Below are 15,776 nucleotides of genomic sequence, written 5' to 3'. Positions count from 1 at the left end.
GTATGTGTCTGATGTCCAATGTCATTCTGTCTACAGCCACAGGGATCTGAGAATAAGTTACAGATTATATAATCATGGACCCACCATCTGAGTGCCCTAAAACCATTTTTAGACGTTTTAGACGTCTAAATAAAAAAACGATACCAATCATATAATCATACCATGTAGAAAATGATTTTTATCGTATTTTATCTAGACCTCTAAAACGTTTAAAACGGTCTTAGGGCACTCTTGTGTGTCCATGATTATATAATCTGTAACTCAAATTCTCAGATCCCTGAGTCTACATCTGGTAAGTAGATACTGTTGTATTGTTGCCCGCGTCTTTGCATATTTCATAATCCTAAATGACAAATATATGTATTTCATTCTTCAACATTGTTAATTACATAGACATTTTAGACTGTAAAGAAGAAATAATAAATTCTGCAATATTCTTGACATTAATTTTTCGCGCGCAACGTAATAAGTGATCACGTGATTAACATCGTCATAGTGATTGGATTGTTGAAGCCGCCATATTTGTTTTGGAATGCGACTGCTCCATGTGCTGACTGAAGCAGTCTCTGTTGATATGTAAAACTTTATCAATTTTGTGATAGACAATACTTGTGATTCGTTCAAAATGGAACAGGAGGTTACGATTTCTCCTGATTTTGACCAGAACATACCATCAGATGGTGAAGATTCAGAAGATTCGGCAAATTCGACATCGAGCGAGCTCGACAGGATTGAAGCAGGTTCAAGAGCGTCGGGTGCAGGCACGCCGACAGAAAGGGGACTTGCAAAATCAAAACGAGAAGAAGATATTATATTAAAAACTATTGAAACGACAAAAGCTCTTGGATCAAATACATTGGATTTGTGCCACAAGGGTTTACTGCAAATTCCTCACGAAATTTTGGAACTCTCTCATTTGGAGGTATAAAAACCATGGAGTCTATAGAAACCGGTTAGCTAGGCAGTAGCTATAGGCCCTAGGTCTTCTGTCGCAAAATCAATCCAAGTGCTGTCTGACCTTTTAGTATTACTTGTTACCTCTTCTTAGACACCATAGTTTAGCTGGTTCCAGCTAGTTAGTTGTGGCGCGTTTTGTTTTGTTCATTTACTAGATTGTTGTTGTCCGAATGTGCCATAAAAAATCTTGGTTAAAACTTGCATGGTACTGAATTCCAGTGAGTATTCAGTCGGTTTTTGAACGAGTTTAGAGTAGGGGCTTCTACTACGAAGTTTGGAAGGGAGTTCCACGAATCTACCACTCGCAGACTTAATATACTTTGTGTGACTTTAGTCCTGCTCTGTTTCTGAAAGAGTTTTAAAGAGTATTATTGATTATAGTAGCTTTTGGACATAAGTTAATTTAATTTGTGGTTATGACAGGAATCTGAGTTTATATTACTTCAAGTGGAATATATTGTAACAAATATATCAGGAATCAATCCAGCTATGATTTACTATCCCTACCATGTATGGGTAGTTTCCCCTCAAGGAATGAATTTCCATCTGGCTTAAAATTCCCCTCTTTGAAGCTAAAGAATTACTCTTTTTGTAACACAATTTCCCTTGTGACTTATTTTTCTGACTTTAAAGTTTTAGACCTTTGTTTGCACATTTCTTCATTATTATTTATCATAAAACTCCTGCATATTTTATGATAAACTCAAACGTTTAATTATGTTGAGCTTAAAATCTTTACTTTATCTAAAAATGAAGTAGGTTGTTTTACAGTACTTTTTTTGTCAAAATTAATTAATATTATTTTGAACTGAAATAAGAAGGGTCAAATTCTCCAATATCTCGTCAAACTTTTCCCCTATTTTGAAAAAAGGGTAGTTTCCCTCAAAACCTAATTTGATCCCTGTATATAAACACTAGGGTTTGCCCTGAGTGTTCTATAAATGGGGTCTTCCTCAGATAAAACGAGGTCCCTAATGTAATTAGAAGGGAGTTCCAGAAAATGAATAGGATTCTTTTTGGATTTTCTATGCTTTAAATGGGAATGGCATAAACACAAACTGAGTAGGGGCAATGCCTTTTGAGTGGCGTAAATTATTACTTTAGTACAGCGCAAGTTTCAAGATACAAAAATGAACTTGGGTAAAGTACAATTTACCATTGATTGGTCTCACTTTCCACTGCTTCCATACTCCCATAACATGAGAGTCAACTTAATTTTGTTGTTTGTTTTATTATCGTACATTTTTTTATAGATTTTTGACTCTCATGTAATTATACTCCACTATGATGCTCTACGTTGCGCTCCAATAGGGCAATACAAGATCTAACAACACCCCGTTCCGGGTCACCTCATTATGACCAATGGCCTATGTAGCTAGCTAGAATCGAAACACCTCGGGACGTACTATCAGCTGTTTATACTTAGATATATCAATTGTACTTACAATTTTAAAAGGTATTTAATTGACCTATTTTTATAGTGAAACTATAGTTTGAGGCCTCATGAATTCCTATATTAGCGAATTAAAAAAAAATATGATGCATCCTTGTAGAAACATTTTGACCTAGTTTCAAATAATTTTGCTTAGTAACTACAAGAAATGGAAAATTATTTATAATCAAGCAGACAGAATTTAAGTAAAAGTGAAGGCAGATCAAGACCATGATCTTTTGTCAGGATCATGAAAGCTTATGTTAGAAGATGTAAATATCTCTTTTAGAAAAATTTTATGACTGATTTTGATGAAATAGTTGTTTAAATTTATGAAAAGATCATTTGACATCACTGACTATTTCAATGTTATTCAAATGTTTTATATTATCCCAATCCAAATTTTGAAATGTAATACCCTCGGCATCAGGTGAATCACCTAACAGAAGTTAGAGGTTAAACAGGACCTAAGGTTTCAAAAGTGTCATGTCATGCTATACCTCAACATTAATGGAGTACTGCTTCCAGTGATTGTGAAGTTAAAATTGAGTAAAAAACTTAGACTCTTAAATTAGTAAGTTATAAACTTATGAACAATATAAAATGTAACTATACATGTATATAAAATATATTCTCTAATTATTTTAACTTTACTATGCTAGATCTATTTGAATTATTTTATTGAGTATTTTATGACCTATTGTCATCATGCACCATCATTCGTCATGTGCCGTGTGCCATGCATTAACTTTTCATCTAAACAACTTCTTAATAACCGAAAGGCCTAGGGTACTGATATTTGGCCTGCAGTATGCTGGGATGAAGGGCTACCAGGTTTGTTCAAACGAATGACCTTGACCTTCATTGAAGGTCACAGGGGTCAAATAGGCTAAAATCTTTAAACGACTTCTTCTCAAGAACCAAAAGGCCCAGGATACTCATATTGGACCTGCAGCATGCTGGGATGAAGGGCTACAAAGTTTGTTCAAATGAAGGACATTAATCTTCATTCAAGGTCACATGGGTCAAAATGGCTAAAATATTTAAATAACTTCTTGTGAATAATTAAGAGGCTTATTTTACTAATATAATAGTCAGATGAAGGTAAAGGCCCTGATCTCTGTTTATAAACTGATGTTTCCTTACTTTCTCCTTTACTATTGTGTCTAAGAGTATGTTTTGTCTGTTGATAGTACCTGTACTTGGAGGGAAATGAGTTATCAGCTTTACCTGATGACTTTTTTGACAAATTGCCGAATCTTGTGTGGTTGGATGTACGACGAAACAATCTCCTTCGTCTTCCTAGTGTATACACTGGACGCCATCAGCATTTACGTTCCCTTTTACTGGAGAGTAACCGGCTCCGCAGCTTACCCTTAGAGCTAGGTAAGTAAAAGAACTACAGTAAAACTCGGTTATAACGAACTGCTGGGGACCAACAAAATTGCTTTGTAATAAGCAATGTTCGTTATATGGTATCTTAAACATATAATATTAATCTTGATGGGACACAAAAAATACTACATACATTATAGTCATTAAGTCGTTGTAAGCATGTTCGTTATAACCGTGTATTATTGTATTACAAATTTGCAAGATACAATATGTAATTTCTGTTGTTTTTTGCGATAAGAAATCAGGAGTTGGATACATGATATTCAATGTTTCTTTGATGAATTCCGACTCTTTACATAATCTGTGAAGCTATGAAAATTATTATATATATATGGTGAACTGAGCTTATCTTATTTGTCCCTTTTATGTTTAAGCTTTGACATGTAATCGGTCTATAATACTAATGAAGTAGATGGTATGGTATAGGTTTTACCTATTCCTTCCACTAAATCTTTTTTATTGATTTGTGTTTTAGTGACACATTACAATTTATGAAAAACTGTGTATTGGTACCTATGATGTGTGCTGTCTTGTTGCTGAAATTTGTATTGATATCATGTGAAAATTGACAATATATTTGAGATATTGATGTTATTCCTTTTACAGGTCTTATAAAAAGTTTGAATGGCCTAAATATCAGCAACAATCCTATTGAATTTCCTCCCAAGGACGTGATGGAGAAGGGGACAACGGCTATCCTCCAGTTCCTACGGGAAATGCTACATGCTAAGTCAACAGGAAAGATGACAAATGGAGGAAGTGGTGCGCAGGAAATTATTTTTTACATGACATATTTGTATTCTGATCTCTGATCTGACATCTTTGTAACAGGATCACACAAAAGAGCATTTAATGACATCCATTGTTTCTTGTCACCAACTGCTCTTTTTTAGTTTCTTTATTTCTGGCTATGAATTTAGTTTTTAGGGAAAACAACTACCGTAAATGCCTTACTAAGTACTAGTGCTCACTGTAGAAATGTTAGAGGTGACTCATAAACAAAACATTAGTTTCCATAGAACGAATATACGTACCCGGCCTACTATACCTTTCGGCCGGGTCCGAATTGGTCCCTATGTGTCGTAGTGGAGCACTGCCTCCGAAAATCACTCGGGCACAGTTTTCTATACTTTTTGGTAGGTTTCCAATTATTGTATGCATATACATGCATTTACATATTATTTTGTCCAAAACAAACATAACTACCATTCTTAATATATACCGTACCGCTCACACGACGTCAAATTCATAATTTCTGGACTTGCCGTATCAATTCCCTTCAGAAAGACCTTTATATGTATTATGTAAAAAAAAAATAATGCCTCAATGAGAATTTGATAATAAATGTGGTTCAGTTTTATTACCTAGTAGGTTAGCGATATCGAACAAGTACGATAAAATGCAAACAAAAGTTTTATAATGGTTTGCATAATCATTTCTTTGCTCCATTAGCAGTAATAGGCACCAATTGTGGCTCTAAAGACGACACCATTTTTAGGTCATCTGACCCGAAGGGTCAGGATGACCTATAGTCGTCATGTTTCGTCCGTCGTCGTCCGCCGTGCGCCGTGCGCCGTGCGTTAACTTTTCACATTTTGAACTTCTTCTCAAGTTCTACCAGTGCAATTTGGCTGAAACTTGCATGAAATGATCCTGCCATGGTCCCGACAAAGTGTTGTTATTTTTTGGGTCGATCCGAAATCCAAGATGGCCGCCACAGCCGCCATCTTGAAAACACATTTTGAACTTCTTCTCAAGTTCTACCGGTGCGATTAGGCTGAAACTTGCATGAAATGATCCTGACATGGTCCCGACAAAGTGTTGTTACTTTTCGGGTCGATCCGAAATCCAAGATGGCCGCCACAGCCGCCATCTTGAAAACACATTTTGAACTTCTTCTCAAGTTCTACCGGTGCGATTTGGCTGAAACTTGAATGAAATGATCCTGACATGGTCCCGACAAAGTGTTGTTACTTTTCGGGTCGATCCGAAATCCAAGATGGCCGCCACAGCCGCCATCTTGAAAACACATTTTGAACTTCTTCTCAAGTTCTACCGGTGCGATTTGGCTGAAACTTGCATGAAATGATCCTGACATGGTCCCGACAAAGTGTTGTTATTTTTTGGGTCGACCCAAAATCCAAGATGGCCACCACAGCCGCCATCTTGAAAACACATTTTGAACTTCTTCTCAAGTTCTACCGGTGCGATTAGGCTGAAACTTGCATGAAATGATCCTGACATGGTCCCGACAAAGTGTTGTTATTTTTCGGGTCTATCCGAAATCCAAGATGGCCGCCATCTTGAAAACACATTTTGAACTTCTTCTCAAGTTCTACCGGTGCGATTTGGCTGAAACTTGCATGAAATGATCCTGACATGGTCCCGACAAAGTGTTGTTATTTTTTGGGTCGATCCGAAATTCAAGATGGCTGCCACAGCCGCCATCTTGAAAACACATTTTGAACTTCTTCTCAAGTTCTACCGGTGCGGTTTGGCTGAAACTTGCATGAAATGATCCTGACATGGTCCCGACAAAGTGTTGTTACTTTTCGGGTAGATCCGAAATCCAAGATGGCCGCCACAGCCGCCATCTTGAAAACACATTTTGAACTTCTTCTCAAGTTCTACCGGTGCGATTTGGCTGAAACTTGCATGAAATGATCCTTACATGGTTCCGACAAAGTGTTGTTATTTTTCGGGTAAATCCGAAATCCAAGATGGCCGCCAAAGCCGCCATCTTGAAAGCACATTTTGAACTTCTTCTCAAGTTCTACTGGTGCGATTTGGCTGAAACTTGCATGAAATGATCCTGACATGGTCCCGACAAAGTGTTGTTATTTTTCGGGTCGATCCGAAATCCAAGATGGCCGCCACAGCCGCCATCTTGAAAATACATTTTGAACTTCTTCTCAAGTTCTACCTGGTGCGATTTGGCTGAAACTTGCATGAAATGATCCTGACATGGTCCCGACAAAGTGTTGTTATTTTTCGGGTCGATCCGTAATCCAAGATGGCCGCCAAAGCCGTCATCTTGAAAACTCATTTTGAACTTCTTCTCAAGTTCTACCAGTTTGATTTGGCTGAAACTTGCATGAAATGATCCTGACATGGTCCCGACAAAGTGTTGTTATTTTTCGGGTCAATCCGAAAACCAAGATGGCTGCCACAGCCGCCATCTTTAAAACACATTTTGAACTTCTTCTCAAGTTCTACCAGTGCGATTTGGCTGAAACTTGCATGAAATGATCCTGACATCGTCCCGACAAAGTGTTGTTACATCTCTGGTTGATCCCAAATCGAAGATGGCTACCATGGCACTATATCTAATTAACTTCCTACATGTTAAGGCCCTTTGGCCTCTTGTTTGAAAGAAAATTTGTTGAAAGAAATTGAAAATGATCCTGACATTGTCCTGACAAAGTGACACCATATGAAATTAAATTTACCATTGCCAAGGTAGTCAGATGACCGGTAAGGCCCTTTGGGCCTCTTGTCTGTCTAAAAGTCTTTTGAGCTACAATATTGCAGCTATAGTTTCCGATGGCAAAATACTGATGCTAGTTCAAAAACTAGTGGAGGGTTGCATATTATGGTGGATATGGTAATTTATTATAATATTTTTTAAGGTGACACTGGTGCTGAAAATGACTCGAGTTCTAGTTCCGATGACTGGCAGGATGAGGATGATCTCCGGAACTACGCTCGACGTAAACATATCGGTAAAATGGAGGATACCAAAAGTACGACGACAAAGTCATCAGATATGTTTGGTGTCGTGCCACACTCTGCGGAACTGCACCGTCCTGTTAGCTACACAGAAATGAAACAGGAGAAGAAGGAGAAGTTAAAGAAAGCAGGTGCGGCCGGGACAGTGGATAGGTACGTGTTGGTTATTACAAGGGTTACTTTATATGATCCTAATTTGTAATTTAAGTGATTTCTTCCTTTGTCCACATATTTCTTCTTTTGCTATTTATTGATATGTTTTATGGAATGGTTATGAATACAGAAAAACAAACAGTTGTACAGAATATTTCAAAACTAAATTGTTTGGCAGAATTATGTAAATGAAAAAGAAAAAATACCATAATGTTATTATGAAAATATTAGACACATTAAATGAAAGTATTCTTTCATCATATAAACTATATCTTCAGCTGTCTATGGTGTGTGTAACGTCACTGTGTACACAATACTGTATGTTATCGCAAATAAACATGTACTTTAAAATTTTGTAAATGACTAGATTGTCAACTAAGACTTGTGATATTGAAGCAGTTAAAGGCTGTCATGCATGATGATCACATATATCTAACATTTACTATCAGAGATATTGAAAAGTCTATTATCTTAAGTGTAGATCTCTTTGTAATTGTACAATTTCAGGCCAGAGTTTGGGAAGGGGTATTATAGGAATTGGTTACGGTAATGAGACATAGTGTTGATTCTTTGTATACAGCTTGTAACTAAGCATGAGGATATTGTTTTAGGATTACGGCAATGAAAATTTGACACATTGACAGGATTAGACTCATTTAGTTATATTTCTTTCATTATTTTTTTTCCATATATTTTGTCAATTTTGATTGTAGATTTATTGAGCGTTATAAAGTTAGTTTTAATTTTACTTTTCATATTTTTTTCATCATTTTATTTTAAAGCAATGTTTTCAGATTTTTCTCTTCAATGAATACAATGTTTTTTCATAAGTCTAAACGATTAGTAAATTTTTGTATTCGATTATTCGGTCACATGTAATCGATTACTAATCGATTAATCGTTTGAATTGAAGGCAACTATATTGTTTCACTACTGACTACTGAAAACATCCGCCATGTTTTGTTATCAACTAATAATAACACCTACCGTATAATATGACAGAGGACATGCCTTATATAATATAAGCCTACCAACAAATAAGAATAGATTTATTGACAAAATTAACAAACGTATTTTATCCCAAACAAGCTCTGAATTCCGTTCCTGTATTGTCTTCCGTAACATCGTTTAAATCAAGTCTGCTAACCCGCTGTTTTGACGTGACCTTCACACGTACGACTAATCAACCAAATCTTGATCGCCACGGAGCGACATGACCAAATTTTCGTCAATGAACTTTTTTTATTTCCGTGATCAAAAAAATAAAATAAATCAACAACTCTTATATTCAATTAGAATATGAACAAAAACATTCTTTTTATATGATAAACACATGCAATAGTAAAATTTAAATGTTCAAGATTACTGCTCCTTCCGCTCCCGAGCGTCCCGGCGGCGTTTAGGCCTCCGTGACGTAAGAACATGGAGTCGATCGCTAGTGAAAATTGGCGAACAGCGTGTTGCAAGCTTTCTCATGACATCCACTTTTTCATTGATTAATGACTTAAACTTCCACAGAGACGTAATTTAACAAGCATTTCTCACATCATATATGCTTTGTTGAGTTCAAAACATGTACATAAAGAGATGAAACTCCAGTCGGAATGGCTTACTCAGAAATCCATGATCTGTCAACGTGTTTAGTCAGCTTACAATGCACTGGCTATGCATGTTACGATTAACGATTAATAAAATCTTTAATCGATTATCAGCAATTAGCTTCATTAATCTAATCGCCTCCGATTATTCGACTAATCGTTTCAGCCCTAGTTTTCTTATTCTTTTTTTTTTCGATTGAACTTTTTATTTATCTTTAATCTGATTGTCTATATATCTTTAACAATATATCCTTCACCTTGAATTCCTCTTCATTTATTACTTACTCTGTTTTCCTATCCTTCTTTACTTTATCTTTCTTTCCTTGTTTCCTGTTCGTTATTTCCTATCCTTCCTTACTATCTTTCTTTCCTTGTTTCCTGTTCGTTATCCACCATCTAGCTACCAACAAGTGAGGAAAGAGTTATCAGCCAATCATCTGTCAAGTATTAACACCATCTGGTCAACTCATAGCTTGGTGTCATATAGACACTATATTACCAGGTACTTTTACTATATATTTATGGTAATAATACTTGTAGATGTTAGAGCACTTGTTGATGTGATGTCAAATCAAACCAAATCAACAGGTACGCTGACATCTACTGTAATTATCTGTACTGAGTTACATCTAAGATGTAACTAGCATTAGACACCACATCAACAGGTACTCTGACATCTACTGTAATTATCTGTACTGAGTTACATCTAAGATGTAACTAGCATTAGACACCACATCAACAGGTACTCTGACATCTACTGTAATTATCTGTACTGAGTTACATCTAAGATGTAACTAGCATTAGACACCACATCAACAGGTACTCTGACATCTACTGTAACTATCTGTACTGAGTTACATCTAAGATGTAATATTAGCATTAGACGCCACATTAATAGGTACTCTGACATCTACTGTAATTATCTGTACTGAAGTTACATCTAAGATGTAATATAAGCATTAGATACCACATCAACAGGTACTCTGACATCTACTGTAACTATCTGTACTGAGTTACATCTAAGATGTAACTAGCATTAGACACCACATCAACAGGTACTCTGACATCTACTGTAATTATCTGTACTGAGTTACATCTAAGATGTAACTAGCATTAGACACCACATCAACAGGTACTCTGACATCTACTGTAATTATCTGTACTGAGTTACATCTAAGATGTAATATAAGCATTAGATACCACATCAACAGGTACTCTGACATCTACTGTAATTATCTGTACTGAGTTACATCTAAGATGTAATTAGCATTAGACACCACATCAACAGGTACTCTGACATCTACTGTAATTATCTGTACTGAGTTACATCTAAGATGTAATATTAGCATTAGACACCACATCAACAGGTACTCTGACATCTACTGTAATTATCTGTACTGAGTTACATCTAAGATGTAATTAGCATTAGACACCACATCAACAGGTACTCTGACATCTACTGTAATTATCTGTACTGAGTTACATCTAAGATGTAATTAGCATTAGACACCACATTAACAGGTACTCTGACATCTACTGTAATTATCTGTACTGAGTTACATCTAAGATGTAATTAGCATTAGACACCACATCAACAGGTACTCTGACATCTACTGTAATTATCTGTACTGAGTTACATCTAAGATGTAATTAGCATTAGACACCACATCAACAGTACTCTGAATCTACTGTAATTATCTCTGAGTTACATCTAAGATGTAATTAGCATTAGACACCACATCAACAGGTACTCTGATATCTGCTGTAATTATCTGTACTGAGTTACATCTAAGATGTAATTAGTATTAGACACCACATCAACAGGTACTCTGACATCTACTGTAATTATCTGTACTGAGTTACATCTAAGATGTAATTAGCATTAGACACCACATCAACAGGTACTCTGACATCTACTGTAATAGCATTAGACACCACATCAACAGGTACTCTGACATCTACTGTAATTATCTGTACTGAGTTACATCTAAGATGTAATTAGCATTAGACACCACATCAACAGGTACTCTGACATCTACTGTAATTATCTGTACTGAGTTACATCTAAGATGTAATTAGCATTAGACACCACATCAACAGGTACTCTGATATCTACTGTAATTATCTGTACTGAGTTACATCTAAGATGTAATTAGCATTAGACACCACATCAACAGGTACTCTGACATCTACTGTAATTATCTGTACTGAGTTACATCTAAGATGTAATTAGCATTAGACACCACATCAACAGGTACTCTGACATCTACTGTAATTATCTGTACTGAGTTACATCTAAGATGTAATTAGCATTAGACACCACTTCAACAGGTACTCTAAGATTTACTGTAATTATCTGTACTGAGTTACATCTAAGATGTAATTAGCATTAGACACCACATCAACAGGTACTCTGACATCTACTGTAATTATCTGTACTGAGTTACATCTAAGATGTAATTAGCATTAGACACCACATTAACAGGTACTCTGACATCTACTGTAATTATCTGTACTGAGTTACATCTAAGATGTAATTAGCATTAGACACCACATCAACAGGTACTCTGATATCTACTGTAATTATCTGTACTGAGTTACATCTAAGATGTAATTAGCATTAGACACCACATCAACAGGTACTCTGACATCTACTGTAATTATCTGTACTGAGTTACATCTAAGATGTAATTAGCATTAGACACCACATTCAACAGGTACTCTAAGATTTACTGTAATTATCTGTACTGAGTTACATCTAAGATGTAATTAGCATTAGACACCACATTAACAGGTACTCTGACATCTACTGTAATTATCTGTACTGAGTTACATCTAAGATGTAATTAGCATTAGACACCACATCAACAGGTACTCTGACATCTACTGTAATTATCTGTACTGAGTTACATCTAAGATGTAATATTAGCATTAGACACCACATCAACAGGTACTCTAACATCTACTGTAATTATCTGTACTGAGTTACATCTAAGATGTAATTAGCATTAGACACCACATCAACAGGTACTCTGACATCTACTGTAATTATCTGTACTGAGTTACATCTAAGATGTAATTAGCATTAGACACCACATCAACAGGTACTCTGACATCTACTGTAATTATCTGTACTGAGTTACATCTAGATGTAATTAGCATTAGACACCACATTAACAGGTACTCTAACATCTACTGTAATTATCTGTACTGAGTTACATCTAAGATGTAATATTAGCATTAGACACCACATCAACAGGTACTCTGACATCTACTGTAATTATCTGTACTGAGTTACATCTAAGATTTAATTAGCATTAGACACCACATCAACAGGTACTCTGATATCTACTGTAACTATCTGTACTGAGTTACATCTAAGATGTAATATTAGCATTAGACACCACATCAACAGGTATTGACACAGTGAAATCTATCTTAGCGACCACCTCTGTATAAAGACCACCTGCTTATTAAGACCACTTTCTGAGTGTCCCAAATGGCTATTTATAGCACAGGTTGACTTGTTTATAAAGACCACTCACCTATAGAAACCACCCTTCCATTGTCATTTGGTGTTCTGCAATAGAAACCACCCTTCCATTGTCATTTGGTGGTCTGCTATAGAAACCACCCTTCCATTGTCATTTGGTGTTCTGCAATAGAAACCACCCTTCCATTGTCATTTGGTGTTCTGCAATAGAAACCACCCTTCCATTGTCATTTGGTGGTCTGCTATAGAAACCACCCTTCCATTGTCATTTGGTGGTCTGCTATAGAAACCACCCTTCCATTGTCATTTGGTGGTCTGCTATAGAAACCACCCTTCCATTGTCATTTGGTGGTCTGCTATAGAAACCACCCTTCCATTGTCATTTGGTGGTCTGCTATAGAAACCACCCTTCCATTGTCATTTGATGGTCCTTATAGACAGGTTTGACTATTGATCATTTTGTTAGTTATAAAATTATAAAATTGGTTTAAACCTTATTTCTATTTGGTGCTCTCTGAGCTTCCTCAGTACTTATCAAAAGATTAATATTACTTTTTTAAGAGGTATACAGCAGTATAATTTCACTATCAATGATTGACTATGCTCACAAACATACAGACCCTGTCCATGTCTGGTTGTTGTATTTTAGACTGCCCCTATTAAGTGACCGCAGTTCATATAGAGGTAGCAGGCGAATGAGGACCAAATTAAATTCAGTGTAAGATGAAGGCATCTGCTGGTTATTTGGTGTTTCTTTGAGGTTTCTAACCCAATTAACTATGAAAGGAAAAAAATTCTTAGTCCTACATTTCTGATAGACAATGTCTTAATTCTGGACTGAATGATATGGTTATTTAATGTTTATTTTTTAACTAATTCTTATCAAGCAGAAAAAGAGATAAAAGTATTTTTCATTCTTTGTTATAAGTAATAAATTTATTAATATATTCACATCAAAGGGACAATTCAGTGAGACTAATTCTGTTACATAACACAAAGCAAAATATAACATAAATGTATTGTTCTACATTCTTTATGAAACATATAACAAGAAATATTGACAAATTTCATTTTTGACATTGTTATATAAAGTTTTTTGATTGATACAGTTGAAATTCCAAATCTTTGATCAATACGATTAAGCAGGTACAATATGTACACTGGCATATCACAGTAAAACAAACTAATCTAATTTCTATTAGAACTTGTTTGTTTCCGAAATATGTGCAAATTTAATGTACTCTTAGACTGAATTGTCCCCTTTAAATATATAAAATGATGTTATTGTACTTCTGGATTACCAAGTGTTTAATAGACAATATTGTAGCCTAAGATTAATATGACAATCTAGTTTTCCTTCTTTTCCTGATTTTTTTTTCTAAGAAGTACCTAAGTAGATTCTAGAGTATTAGATGCATGAAATATTGCAGTATTTTGCATGTTTAAATGTAGATGACGGATGCATTGATCATGATTGTACTAATAGACTTAAGTTTGGAGCTGTTGAGTTTGAACAGTGTATATCTGCTATATTTTGCGGTTTCCATCGCTCAATAATTGAAGCTTTTATCATCCTACTTTATATATATTCACATTATCAAATTTTTTCATTATTATTCATTTGTGACTGTTATCACTAACGTATTCGCTGCTGCATGAAATGAAGTGTTTTAAGGAGTGAGAGAGAAAAAAAGCTAAACATTTTTCTTTACCTGATTATCAAATTCCTGATCTTACAAATGTATAGTTTAAGTTGGTTGTTATTATATATCAAATTATATCTGTTGTTTATCTATAGATAAGCTTGTTGAGTGTGTAAAGATATCCTTAGCTATCTAATATTGATGTTTGTGACTGTTTAAAGTATTATTTGGACAGTTAGCTATATAGGATCAGAAATGTAAGGTGATGTTATGTACATTTCTTTTTAATTCTGTCATTGCATATAAAGAGTTATCTGCAGATGTGCTTCGATATGATATTAATTGTGACGTCATTTCGTTTACGAGTGTAACATATTTTTTTGTCATGAGAAAAAAAAAACGTGTTTCACTCACAAAATATAATCAATGCCTTTCTGCAAGGGAGATAACTCTGTAACATACAAAGGTGAAATTGTATTTATTTTTAAGTAATGTGTCAGAAATCACTTTTATTCAATCATTCGATTGCCAAACTCTTTGAAGAAATGTACGTGTTGCAGACAAAGTGTATCACATGTTGTTACTGAGATAGGAGTTGTTGGGATATAAAATATTTGTTTGGTGATAATGATTTATAATTAATTGGTGATAATATTTTATTCGGGATTTCAAAAGGCTGTCTGGTATTGAAGAAAACAAATTATGACGATATCACATGATTATTTCAGATCCGCTCCATTAAAAGCCGGTGGGTAAGCAGGCTACATAAATGTCTGTGTGAACTCAAGGTTATGGGCCGCGATCAATGTACATATATATGTATTGTGCTTGGATATTTATCCGAAATATTTTGTGTTAAGATTTCATTACCGGTAATGAAGAAGAAAAGGAGGAGAATAGAAAAAAGACAAATAGTTATATTATCAAAGAACAAAGTTTCCATAATACCTTCCTAATTGTTTATATATTATGTGACAGTATCTATTTTTTATTTTTTGAGTCTTACAGTAATATCTGGGAGAGATTGCCTAAAAGTGACAATTTTAGTTCATTCTGTCAGGATTACTTTTGTGTCCCTTAAATAATTATAAAGAAATAATTCTAAAAAAGCCCAACCAACTTTACTTTAAACAGTCAAAGAAAAGTTCTGATTTCTAACTTAGAGCTCAAAATGACTGTCAGACATTTTGATAAGCTAATGAATACAGTTCTCAAGTTTCTTTTGTGTCAGTCATGTTTTCTATCGAATTATAACTTCTTTTAGTACCATGATGATTTATTTCATCTTTAATCTTGAAACCAAAACATTTCGGAAACAGAATCTTTCACAAAGTAGTGTCCACAGAATTGTTGTGAAGGTGTGAAGAAAAATTCTG

At 35.0% G+C, this 15,776-nt stretch overlaps 1 protein-coding gene across 6 annotated transcripts in view; it reads left to right on the top strand.

Annotated features, from left to right (window-relative positions):
• The first annotated feature begins 485 nt into the window (after nucleotides 1-485).
• LOC138334766 (leucine-rich repeat-containing protein 27-like) overlaps nucleotides 486-15,776 on the top strand; it is a 33,254-nt gene continuing 17,963 nt past the window's right edge. Inside the window, exons 1-6 of one of the 6 annotated variants that reach the window (XM_069283480.1) lie at nucleotides 486-922; nucleotides 3,583-3,775; nucleotides 4,391-4,546; nucleotides 7,414-7,666; nucleotides 13,407-13,475; nucleotides 15,129-15,152. In XM_069283480.1, coding sequence (XP_069139581.1) covers nucleotides 626-922; nucleotides 3,583-3,775; nucleotides 4,391-4,546; nucleotides 7,414-7,666; nucleotides 13,407-13,475; nucleotides 15,129-15,152 — 992 coding nt within the window. In that variant the 5' untranslated portion in view covers nucleotides 486-625. Of the gene's footprint in view, nucleotides 923-3,582; nucleotides 3,776-4,390; nucleotides 4,547-7,413; nucleotides 7,667-9,664; nucleotides 9,767-13,406; nucleotides 13,476-15,128; nucleotides 15,153-15,776 lie in introns of all 6 variants that reach the window. The other 5 variants (XM_069283481.1, XM_069283484.1, XM_069283485.1 and 2 more) reach the window with 5 other exon arrangements.

This window comes from Argopecten irradians, chromosome 11, assembly GCF_041381155.1.
Source record: "Argopecten irradians isolate NY chromosome 11, Ai_NY, whole genome shotgun sequence".
Classification (NCBI taxonomy): Eukaryota; Metazoa; Mollusca; class Bivalvia; order Pectinida; family Pectinidae; genus Argopecten; species Argopecten irradians.
Note: the sequence above shows the minus strand (reverse complement) of the source record. Positions and strands in the feature narration are given on the sequence as shown.